Here is a 12,965-nt window from a genome sequence, read left to right as displayed (position 1 = left end):
ACAGTGTTTCTACCTATGCCTCCATCTTGGTGGAAGTCCTCGGAGAGGCAGTGATTTTAAAAAGCACCTCAAACACACACACAAAAAATGAAGAGGCAAAACTGCCACCTATTGAACAAATTCGAGGTCATCTGTAAACTATTAAATCTAATTAGAGAATTTAATATGGTTGCTGAATAGAGATCAATACATGCAAAAATTCAGCAATCCTGTTGTCTATAATTGCAATAAAAGCTGTAATTTAAAAATATATAATTTCAAAAAAGCACGTGAAAAATGTTCGACATCCCTGGCCACTAGGGAGAAGCAAATTAAAACAATGATGAGATACCGCCACATACCTATCAGAATGGCTAAAATAAAAAAGAACGATAGTACCAAATGCTGGCAAGGGTGTAGACAATCGGATCTCTCGTCCACTGCTGGTGGGATAGCCACTCTAGAAAACAGATGACAGTTTCTTTTTTTAATCCTCACCCAAAGATATATTTATTGATTTTAGAGACAGAAGAAGGGAGAGAGAGAAAAACATCCATGTGAGAGAGAAACATCAATTGGTTGCCTGCCATATGAGCCCCAAACCCACAACCTAGGCACGCTCCTTGATCGGGGATCAAACCTGCGAACTTTTTGGTGCACACGATGATGCTCCAACCAACTGAGCCAGGAAAGATGGCAGTTTCTTACTAGACACTTACTATAGAACCTATCAGTGCACTCCTGAGCACTTATTCTAGAAAAATTAAAACAGGTCCACAGAAAAACTTGCACGTGAATGTTCATAGCAGCGTTGTTTATAATCTCCCCAATCTGGAAACTACGCAATGCCCTTCCATGGGTGAGTGGTTAAACAAAATGAGATATGTCCATCTGATGGAATAATACTCTGCAATGAAAATGAAAAAACTATTATTGATATATAATATATATAATATATGTGGTATAATTAAATTAAATATATAATATATTTAATATATATTAAATTATATATATTATATATATATTGTATATACAGGATCCATAATTTGGATGGATCCTAAGGAACTTATACTGAGTGAAAAAGTAACCTGAAATGGTTACCCACTACATGATTCCATTTATATAACATTCTCAAATGTCAAAAATCTAGAGATGGGGAATAGATCAGTGGTTGCTAAGGAAACCAGGGAAATCAGGGAAGGGGGTGACTATGAAGGGTTAGCAACAGATAGATCCTTTATGACAATAGACTAGTCCTGTATTTTGACTGTGGTGGTGTTTATATAAATTCGTATCTGTGACAAAACATCATAGAACTATAAACATAGACATATAAAAAATGATTGTGTGCAAAAACTGGTGAAATCCAAGTAAGGTGCACACCCTACCAGTCTATTGCACTAATGTTGGTTTTCTCATTTTGGTAATGCATTGTGGTCATGTTGTATGCCATCGTGGGGAGAACTTGGGTGGGGGGTACAGTAGGCATCCTGTAATATTTTTGCAGCTTCTCGTTAGTTTATAATTATTTAAAAAGGAAAGAAAAAGCCATTTCCAACTATAACAAAACACATTACTGAAGAACACAACCAAATAAACAGAGTACTTTGCCATCTTTTTGAGTAGAAAGTCTCAAAATCATGAACTGGAAATTCTTCTTAAATACTCAGTCAGTTCAATGCAATTCCACAAAACGTTTTATAAAACTTTTTGTTTTCAAAAAAGTTGTCAAAGGATTTGACAAGCTGCTTCTAAGATTCACAGGGAAGGATTGAGGGCAAGACTTCCAACGCAGTGTAAGCACCATGAGAGCAGAGACGTTTGTCTCTTTTGTTTAATTCCACATCCCAGAGTCTAGAACCGTGCGTGGCACCTACTAGGTGCTCAAAAACACTTGTGAACAACTTAATGACAACTCAGAAGAACAAGGACAATAAGAGAAGGAGGAGAGTTTTACCATATCAGATATTAAGGTTTTAGTTTTAGCCCATAAGACAGGCTTGGGAGTAAATACATAGACCAATAAAACAGAACATAGAATTTAGAAACAGATTCACATACGTATGAGAACTTGTTATGTACTAGAGGAGGCACTATCAATCAGTGAGGAAAGGATAGACTATTTAAATAACCACGCTTACATACAAAGCAAGATGGTGGCCACCTACGAGCCAAGAGAGGCAACCTCAGGATGGAACCTATCTTCCTGGCACCCCTCTCTTGGACTTCCCAACCTCCAGAATGGCTCCTAATGTCCCTGACGAGATGTTACTCCAGACACACTGCCCAGTGATTTTCTGCAAATGTATCACAAGGAATGTGTGGAGAGTACATGGGCGTTGGGCAAGGCAGAAGCCGGGGGACAAGCCAGAGGATTTCACAATAATCCAGCCATCGTCACTGGGCTTGCTGAGCCATAGAACGTGAGCTGCCGGCAAGAAGTCAGCCTCCAGGGCTGGCATGCCTCAGTTCCGTTTCTGGCACACCGTGGCAGATAAATCTCATCTCTGTATCTGCTGTCCCTCATCCTTCTGTGAAAAATACCCTCAGCTTGCCAACATCTTTGTACAGCGGGATGTTTCTCCAGCCGTCTGTCATAGCCACAGTAGCCTGGGGTGTCACGCCCTTTTTATTTTCTTAGGTGCTTGAACATCAAAGGGCCAATTAAGGTGTTAAAAAAATTAGCGTTTTGTAAACTTATTTCTCATATTACCATCTATCAAAGTTGTGAAAATATTAAAAAATTTAAAGCTATTAGTAAATAAATAAATACCCAACCATGCTTAAATAATTGGTTATTTATATGAAAAAATAGATCCTTACTGGTATTTTTTAAATAGAAAAAGGGTGCTTATTTATTTATTAACCCAACTTTTATTGTTAACATTATTATAGATGTCCTGGTTTTTCCCCCTTTGCTCTCCTCCACTCAGCCCCTCCCCCTCCCAGACCATCACCACACCTCTCTGTCTGTTATGAGTCCTGCATACAAGTTCTTCAGCTAATCCCTTCACCTTCTTTCATCCTGGCCCCCTGGCCCCTCTGACAGCTGTCAGTCTGTTCCATGTATCTATTCCTCTGTTTCTGTTTTGTTCATTGGATTCTGCATATAAGTGAGATCATATGGTATTTGTCTTTCAGATCCTTATTAATATTAATTAGGATCTGCATTCTGCTACAAGCTTTATGAAAGTGACCTAACTAGAAATTATATTTTTCTCTTGCAAAAAGAATTGTAGAAATAAACAAAAGGAAACATTTAAGTTAAAAATAAACAAGAGTGTCCAGAGGTGGGCTGGTGCAGCGGCCCCATGTCACTGATGCCCAGATTCTCCATGTGTCCACGCCTCTGCAGTTCTCAGTTTGCAGCGTTTCTCCTCAAGCTTCTTACCCCATGATGGCACAGGGTGATTCACCTCTAGCCCGTATCCATTTTTCAGAAAAGAAGTGACACAGAGTGTCAGAGCAAATCAGGTCTAACTCCAAAATCTACACTGCCTGAAACACATTTGTGTTTCTGATACAAGACCTCCTACTCACATCTCGTTAGTCATTCATTCAGCACCTAGTGAATGGATATTTCCTATGCTGACCGTACTGTTTCCTAACCATTTATTTATGTGCCCATCTCCTAGTTCTCTCACAACACATCTCTCTAATGGAGTACCCCCCCCCCGCCCCAGCCAGAGCTAGACTCCACCTACGTTCCACAGTGTCTAAAGCCCAAAGTAGGCATCAGGAGAGTTCAACTGTGGTGTGGGAAGGGTCTGATGAAATTATATTGTTTATAGAAATGTGTTTCCTAACAGCTGGGAAATAAGGCTAGGCATCATTTTATTTGTGGAACTCAAATCAAATTACGTAGAGGCAAAGATCCAAGCAAGAGGAAGTCCAGCAGATAATTGACTAATCAGAATTATCTTCTCATCTTGTTTAATTACAAGGTATACAAAGAAGCAGCTGTGTTTTGCGATCAGTTCCCAATCTAAACACATAACTGACTTTTTCCCAAGAAACACCAATGCTCCTGGCTTAATTGAGTCTGAAAACTCTGTCCACAGGGGAGAGAAATAGAGCATAAGGCCAGCAAATGTGCCTAAGGGTAAGGAGTAGAAGATAGTGTAGGAGACACACATGGAGGGACATCAAGGAGAGACCTAAGCATACTTGGAAAAACAAGAGGTTCTCCTGGAGACGGTGTTCAAGGGGCTGGCCTGCTCAGGAAGCCCCACCCATGTTTCCTGGGTGGGTTCTTTGAATACTGATAGCTACCCTTTACTGAACCATTGCTACCTGCCAGATGTTGAAGTGAGTATCTAGTGAATTACCTCATTTTCACTCTTAGAACACCCTTACAAGTTCATAATTGCTACCCCCATTCATAAATGAAACTAAAAGTCAGGAAATTGCAGTGGATGCAAAAGCTGCAATTTGAATCCCCCTGGATTTGATTTGACTCAAAGCTTCTGCTCTGAATCCTTAACTATCTTCACAAAACCACTTTAAGGTAACTATTACTGCCTCCACTTCATAAAGTAGAGCTGACCGAGGACCAGGGAGGACCCAGCTTGCCTATACGACACAGATAGTAAATGTCAGAGTCAAATCAGGCCTGTCTGACTCCCAAATCTACTCTACCACCCAGGCAGAGGAAGACCAAAGGCCAGGGGTCAGGGCCATGCCAGAAAACCCCTACATGTCAGGCCCTACCCTTTCCTAGGACACTGCCCCTTTGTTTTTCATCCACCCAACCTCACCACTTAGGCCTCTTCAAGAATCTCTGTTTTTACTGCCTCTCTTCCAGTGTTACCCCTGGGCTGAATGAACAGGGACTAGGTGGTTCTTGGGAGGCTCTGAGACACCCCTCCTCCTCAAAAAGGAATAGCCAGGGTACCACCAGCCTGGTAGTCCCCCTCCCAACACATATGAGCAAGGCTTGCACACAAGACTGTAAATGCTTGGATCAGGAGCCAGTCCAACTCGTTCAAATCCAGTCACTTTGGCCAATAACGGTAACTCCCTCTTACAAAAGTCTCTGTCCTGGGACAGACATTTCACTAGTGGTTTCCTCCATGATTTTTACGATTTTTACAGTTACCTCCCCCTACCCCCTTAATGGACCCCATTTTACAAAAGAGGAGCCAAAGGCCCCCGGAAGGGAAACGTCCAGCATGAATACTGCAAGGAGCAGGAGCCTAGGTATAGAACCCACCTCGGCCCCAGATTCTGCCGTTGCCTAGGAGCGGAGGAGGGAGGAGGTGCTAGAGTGGAGGGAGGAGAGAAAAGAGAGAGGGCGAGCTCCCAGCAGCGCACACTGACGACAGCAGGTGATTTTTTTTTTTTTTTTTTTTTTTTTTTTTTTTTTTTTGCTGCAGCGCGCTTTCAGTCTTTCCTAGATTTTTTTTCCCTGCCTAGTGGCAGGAAAGGGTGGGGCCGCTTCCCTGCAGCAGAGTCGGGGCAGCAGTTGCTGCAGCATCATTGGGAGCAGTGGCTGAGGCAGCAATGCTTGGCTTTCGCTGGAGGTGATCTCCTCCGAGCCCTGCTGGGTAGCCGGCTGCGACCGGACACCGGTGGGAAGGAGAATAGAGGCTCATCTGTGGACCCCGCTGCCACACTGTCCCGCCCTTCCTCTGCGCCATGGCTTAAGACCGTGGCCACTTCGCCTCGAGTAGCCAGGCATCGCCGGGGTCTGAGCAGCGCCCGCAGCCGCAGGGAGGGGCGCGGCCCAGACGCCTTCGCCCGGGGACTGGGGACGCCTGGTCTCTCACCTCCCGAGCCTGCAGCAGACTGCGTTCCCAAGACTTCTGCAGTCGGTAATCGAGGGACTTTATCTCCGTGACAGCTTTGCTGCCCTGACCTTTCCGGGTGCTTTCTGAGGGAGGAGGGCGAGGCACTCAGGCCACCAAGGAAAATACGGTGGGAATCAGATTGGCTGGTCAAGTGCCAAGGGACTGAGGAAGATTAGAGACTTGCTTTAGAAACACAAACAGAAGGGAAGGCCAGTTTTGCAGCTAACATCATGGCGTGGCCGTGCATCACACGGGCTTGCTGCATCGCCCGCTTCTGGAACCAGCTGGACAAGGCGGACATCGCCGTGCCGCTGGTTTTCACCAAGTACTCGGAGGCCACAGAGCACCCAGGCGCGCCGCCACAGCCGCCGCTGCCGCCTCAGCAGCAGCAGCAGCAGCCGCCGGCGCGGGCGGTCGCCATAGAGACTCAGCCGGCCCAGGCTGAGTTGGATGCAGTTGCCCGGGCAACAGGGCCGGCTCCTGGGCCTAGTGGTGAACGCGAGGCGGCTGCGGCCTCTGGCCGGAGCACACTGGGCTCTGGCCCGGGCTCCGGCTCCGCCTCGGGCGCGGGCCCTGTGGACTCGGTGATGCGTCAGGACTATCGCGCCTGGAAGGTGCAGCGGCCAGAGCCGAGCTGCCGGCCGCGCAGCGAGTACCAGCCTTCCGACGCGCCCTTCGAGCGCGAGACCCAGTACCAGAAGGACTTTCGCGCCTGGCCGCTGCCGCGCCGCGGGGACCACCCGTGGATCCCCAAACCGGTGCAGATCCCCACGTCCTCCCAGGCTTCAGCGCCTGTTCTCGGGGCGCCCAGGCGCCGGCCTCAGAGCCAGGAGCGCTGGCCGATGCAGGCCGCCGCTGAGGCTCCGGAGCAGGCAGCGGGTTCTGGTGGAGCCGGTGCGTTGGCGGCAGGAAAGGCATCGGGTGCGGATGAGCGCGACTCACGCAGGAAGGCCGGGCCCGCCTGGATTGTGCGTCGCCCTGAGGGGCTGGGGCAGGAGCAGACGCCGCTGCCCGCAGCCCAGGCCCAGGTCGCGGGCCCCGAGAGTGGCAAGGGGCGTGCAGCAGCTGATGCCCTCAATAGGCAAATCCGAGAGGAGGTGGCGAGTGCAGTGAGCAGCTCCTACAGGTGAGATGGGGACACAGCTCCTGCAACGGGGCTGGTCACCCTTTTCTTCTACCGAAGACTGCCCAGGATTCAATCCGCACGTCCTAGGCCTCACATCAGCCTTCCCTCCCTCCCAGGCCACACCCTCTCCCCAGCCCCATCCCAGGCACCCTGCCACGGCTGATTTCTTTCTGTTCCTTCCTATGTCCCCTATCCGGGGCCTGCCACCTCAGCCACCTTTTTTCCCATCCCACCCTACTACAAATCCCTATGCGCCCAACAAAGACCCTTTGCAATTTTTTCACAGGCTGTGATTCCATTCTGCCCCTCTCAACTTCAATTTACCAGCCGCATTAATCGAGATGCCACCTTTGCTGGCTCCGTTGCCACACACCAGCCTTGGTGCCTTCCCTCAGGGCCCCATCCTTCCAGAAGAAAAGTTCTTTCCCAGCAATCAATAGCCTACCAACCCCCCCCCCCCCCCCAGCCCAGTTCACTTGGCCTTTCATTCTTCCCTCTACTCTCTCAGTCAGTCCCTGGGAGATTCCAGAACACCATACCCTTTTCTAGATTCCCGGAAAGAGGATCCATATAGATCACCCTCCTTCTAGCTGAGGCTTTGAAGTCAGACTGTTACTGGCTGTGACCCTTAGGGCAAGTTTTTTAATCTTTCTGGGACTCAGGTTCTTACCTGACGTGACTGATAATAGATTGTTCTCTTGGAAGTGCTTGCTCATTTATTAATTTAATGTGAATATTCAACATATTTTTGAAAACCTACTCTATGCCAGGCACTATACTAGGCATTGTGAGGATGAATCAAATGGATCTGGGGAGAACCCTGGCCTGCACGTTGTAGAGGACTAGTGCCTTTTGGTCCCATTCCAACTGTCGACGTGATGCCTCATTATTCTGATTTTCACTGCCTAGGTATGTCCAGCCTTCTCCCCGACTGAGGTGTCTTTTCTCCTGTCCCTCCATGTTCTGCAGATGTGTCTCCCATTCTCCTCCCACCAAGAGACCCCTTTTTAGCACAGTTCAGTTCCCTGTAAATGAAGGTCTTCACGCAAGGGCACAGTGTCTCTCCCTGTCTCCATTCTTCTGGAATTCTCCCTCTGCTGTAGTCTCATCCCTCCCAGCCTGCTTTCTCATCCTTATATCCAGTATGTATTTTTGAATGCTTACCTTTCAGGCCTGCCCTTATGTTTCAACCCAAATCAACCAGCTAACAGATCACAGTTGGCTCTGAACACGTAACATTGGGCTTGGTGATCTCTGGGGAAGCAGATTGCATGATGGATAATTGGGTGAAAGGTATCCAGAGTGTGGCTCATGGGGTCCTTAATTGATGCCACAACTAATTGCCTCCTGCAGCTTGGAGGGTGTGGCCAGGAGGATTGTAGGATTAGTGTTGTTTGCCAAGATCCTAGGTGCAGCCCCCTGGCAGACTGATGTCCTTCTTCAGCGAATGTTAACAGCCACTTTGTTATATGCTGAGGGAAGAGTAGCATAGATAGGCATCCTCTTTTGCTAAGACAAAATCCCCTCTCCTCCCCGGTTTTAACTCTGGAAAGCATTTCCCAGTGAGAAGCAGCAGCTACTCTGTTGGGCACCACTCCATCTCCCTGAATTCCACATCCCACTTGGCATTTTTCTCTTGGTTTATCGTTACCATGACCACACTTGTCCCCCAGGAGTACATACACCACTTCCCTTTGAAGCTCTGGGTCACGCAAGAACACAGTCCTTTTCCTTGATTCTTAGCCCTCAGGAGGTAAAATTTTCATAAATCTTTATGCTGCTACCAATGGAGCATCAAAAAGAAAAGAAAGGAAGCAAATAGGCAGGGGGCATAAAAAACAAAGCCAAGATGTGGTTTTGTGATTCTGCTGTGGCTTTCTTATTTACAAGGCCTTACTTCATTCCCTGAGCATCCTAAGGTCATAGATCCTTGGCCTGGCCTCTATCTTCCTACTCCCCTTCTATGACCCTTAACACCCACCAGGCAGGAACTGCCTCTCCTCACTCCCATCGAGTCAATGCCAATCAAGGGAGATTCCAGATTCTCACACCTGCTTCAGTGAGCCCACTCAGTTTATGATTCCCAGTGGGTGGGACTAGCTGTGTCCATGGATGACTGGCCATACAGTCAGAGAATGACCCACCCTTTGGATACAACTCACCCCGAATATTTGGCTCCTACATGTGTCCGTAGAGCCTCTTCCCCCAGACAACACCTGAACTCTGCAGGAAGCGTGTCGTGCTTTATGGTTGGCATCACGCACACACCGTAAGTGATTGGATTTAACAGCAGAAGGCTACACTCTCGTAGCCAATCCAAAAAAAAGGAACCTCTGAACAACTCAAAAATATTTTTTCCAATTTTGGGGTCTTCCGTAAAATTTTATTACGCACATGATTTGGGGCAGCAGTTCCATTTTGCTGGATAATCAGAAAGGTTTTGAAATATTAAGAGAATGAGTATTGATAAGAGACATCGATTTCTTTCATGGACAATGTAAGTGCATGACAAATTTGATTTGAAATTTAACATTTTTGTTTGTTTGTTTCAGAAGAAAAATAAACCAATAATAGAGAAATACATTTTGGATGAAAGTAGATATGAAAAACATAAGATAATGAGTTAATTAAATATAAAGAAAAATGCCTGCAAATTGTAGGCTTATCAGGAACATTGATTTTCCTTCCCTATTGTTCTCACATTCTTTTCCTTGCTATGACTCTGAATATCTGGTGAATTTATCCCCTGGGTCTGTTGTCAATGAGTCTCTCCTACCCTTAGCAGCCAAGTTGGGTTCCATTTCAATGATAATTTGATTTACGAATGCTTTTCTTCTGCCACCCTACATAAATCAGGGTGGTTTACCCCGTGGTGACTGGCTTATCTCACGGGCTTCACAAAGGACATCTGCCACATGACAGCAATGCAGGCAGTTTGCTTAAATAAAGGACATATAATCAATCCATCGGCTGAATTTATTGGTATGTAATGTACAATATTCATTCAGCATCCAGAGTCATATACATACTAATTGGTTTTTGTCTACAATATACATTCAGTAAATAATATCAAATGTCTTTTGACGCTATGCTTTTGAGAAACCTTCCCTATTTAACAGTTCATTTAACTCGTAACTTACCCACACGACCCTGGGATGTTTTGCATTCAGGTGGTATCTGAGGCATCTTTAGAATTATTCACAATCATGAAGTTGATTAATTTTCAATACATTCGTATTACACAGATGATATAAAATTGAGAAGCATGTCTTTGTTGTCGTTTTTAATGTTAAGAATGGATTTCACGGGTCGGCCATTTATGACTTTAGACCTGGCATTCTCAATTAGAAAATAAAGAGTCACAAGGAGGGGATTTAAATTCCCCTCCTCAGTCAACCCATTGCCCTCGCCATCAGTTAATAGGGATAGATGGGGTAGCAGGTGCTCCCCATAGAAATGTTAATGAAACTTTTTCCGGGAAGAAATCAGCTGAGGCACCAGGAGGTAGAATTAATAAACCGGAGGCAAAATACTTGAAAAATGAGAGCCGTCACAAGGAAATTAGAAAGAAAAGAACCCTTTAATGTCTGCCCCACAGTCTCCGTGAAGGTTAGAGAAAGGCCCATCTGACCTGGCTTGTGCTGTGCGGGGCGCCGTGCGGGCTGCCCTATGCCTGCAGCGCCTGCGCGTTTCCTCGTTTTTTTCTGGGTAGGTCGCAGCAGTACTTCGGGGTCACTCTTCAATGCTGCCTTCCAGCTGCCATTCAGAATCAAATTTTCCTTTATTCCCTTTTAATGTTTTGTACACTTCTAAAAATACTTAGATCTGTTTCTGCCTCCCCGACCAGATTGTGCACAGTTGAAAAGAAAAGGTGTATTTCGTTCACCTCTAAACCTCTCACACATAATACTGTGCCTAGGTGCAATATAGGTTGGTTGAATCCAGTGGAATTGTTAGCGTTTGGTGAAAATTTTATTCGCCCACGTACCGATTCATTTCATTCAGTTTCATTTAGTTGAATTTATTTCAGAAAATGATCACCAAGCTCCTGCTATATATCAGACGTATCCCAGGGGTACCAAATGGATAAGTCATGACCGTTAGGTGAGAAAACTGTCTTCTTTGATCAAAATGAAGTCCGTTTCCCACTAGGCTAGCGCTAGCAGTAAATGTTCAAATGTGGAAGGGCAGCAAACCTTACAGACCTGACCCTCACTTCACTCTCATCCAGGACAGGAGTCCTCAACCTTGGCTGCACATCGGAACTTTTAAAATGCTGTCGCGCAGGTACCCTGCCCAGAAATTCTGATTGACTTGGTCTGAGGTGTGGCCTGGGCATCTGAATTTTAAAAAACTGTCTCAGATGATTCTCATGCGCAGTTCAGTTTATGGCCTTCCCCAAGGCAGAAGCTCTCAAACTTCGGCACAAGAAAAGAGGCATCTGGAGAGCTTTCTAGAATTCAGATTCCTGGGCCTCATCCTCAGACATGCCAGTTCAGTATGTTTAAAATGGAGCCTAAGAAGCTGCATTTTAAAAAGCACTCTAGGTGATTTCGATGCAAGTGAACCTCAGGCTTTTGTCTGGGAAAACACTGCGTGGAAAGATTTGATGTCTTTAAGGTTTTGTGTTTTCCCACGTTGAAACCTGGTGTTGCTTGCCATTTACTTGGGTCTTTTATGCCCTTCACTTACATTTTGTAATTTTCTCCCCCCAAAAGTCACACCTAATAGTTTTTAAGTTTTATTTTACTATAGTTAAGTCTCAATGATCTAACTGGAGTTTTACTTTGCATATGGAATGAGATAGAGAAGCTGATTTCCTTTGTCCCACAGGGAAAGTAATTTATCCCAACAGCCTCTTAAAAAGTGCAACTTCCCCCGACTAACGATGTCTCCTCTTTCACATGAGGATCACATTTGCTTGCACATAGATATTTCCGAGATCTCTGTTCTATTCTGTTCATCTGAGCTAATGCCAAACTATCATCTCTTCTTGTCTAAGCTCTTTGGAATTATCCTTCCTACTGTACAGAGTGTATTTTTTTACATTTTCTAATTTGTTATCGCTCATATGCATTAATTTTTATATGTTAATTTTGTATTCAGCAATCATACCACACTACCCAAATTAGTTTTGCTGTAGACTCTTGGATTATCTGTGAAGATAATGTATGTTTTTAGCAAATACTGATTTGTCTCCCTTTGCAGTATTTGTGTAGCTTTGTGGTGTGTGTGTGTTGCTGCCTCGGTGAGGATGTTGGTGTAGATTTGACTGCAGACGCTAACATGCATCTTTTTCTTGGGACACAGGGAGGCTTCTAAAGTCTTATCACTAAGTATGTGATTTTCTTTTTATTTTTATGAGATAGCTTCATTTCAGAGGAAGAATCTTCCCTTTATCCTCATTTACTAGGGGTTTCTAAAAATGTGGATGGTATTGCATTTGATTGAATGCTTTTTCTGCATCACTGAAACAATCAGATGGTTTTTCTTTTGAAATGCATGAGTAAATTTTTTCTGCTATTGAATCACCTTTGCATTGCTAAGATAAACCTTGCTTAGAGAAAAATCTGTTTTGTGATGCTGAATTTGGTTTGCTATTTTTTGTTTGAAATGTTTGTCTACAGGGAAGGGGGTTGGGAGACTGGGTGAGAAAGGTGAAGGGACTGAGGAGTACAGATTGGCAGGTAAGAAGTGGTCATGGGGATGCGCAGGGAATGTAGCCATTAGTAGTGTGATAACTATGTGCGGGGCCATGTGGGTACTGGAAATATGAGGGGGAACACTTTGTAAAGTATGTGACTGTCTGATCACTATGTTGCACCCCTGAAACTAATCTAAAGTAATAGTGGATGTAAACCATGTAATTGATAAAAAATTAAAGAAATCTTTGCATACATATTCATAAGTAAAATGAGTTTACAATTTGTTCCTATCTTTATGTTGGTCTTGTGCAATATTGGAGTCAAAGTTATAATTATAAAATTAGATAAGAAAGTTTCCCTCCTTCTCAGCTGTTTGGAATATCAGATCAGATTCTTCTGTGAAGATTTCTGTCCCTGGTGTCTTTC

General features: G+C 45.0%; 1 protein-coding gene across 1 annotated transcript in view; it reads left to right on the top strand.

Annotated features, from left to right (window-relative positions):
* Positions 1-5,364: 5,364 nt before the first annotated feature.
* MAP6 (microtubule associated protein 6) overlaps positions 5,365-12,965 on the top strand; it is a 73,387-nt gene continuing 65,786 nt past the window's right edge. Inside the window, exon 1 of the mRNA XM_037038422.1 lies at positions 5,365-6,894. Coding sequence (XP_036894317.1) covers positions 5,999-6,894 — 896 coding nt within the window. The 5' untranslated portion in view covers positions 5,365-5,998. The remainder of the gene's footprint in view (positions 6,895-12,965) is intronic.

This window comes from Sturnira hondurensis, unplaced genomic scaffold, assembly GCF_014824575.4.
Source record: "Sturnira hondurensis isolate 20B ecotype Veracruz unplaced genomic scaffold, ASM1482457v3 Scaffold0024385, whole genome shotgun sequence".
Taxonomy (NCBI): domain Eukaryota; kingdom Metazoa; phylum Chordata; class Mammalia; order Chiroptera; family Phyllostomidae; genus Sturnira; species Sturnira hondurensis.
The sequence above is the reverse complement of the archived record's forward strand: the minus strand, read 5'-3'. Positions and strand labels throughout refer to the sequence as shown.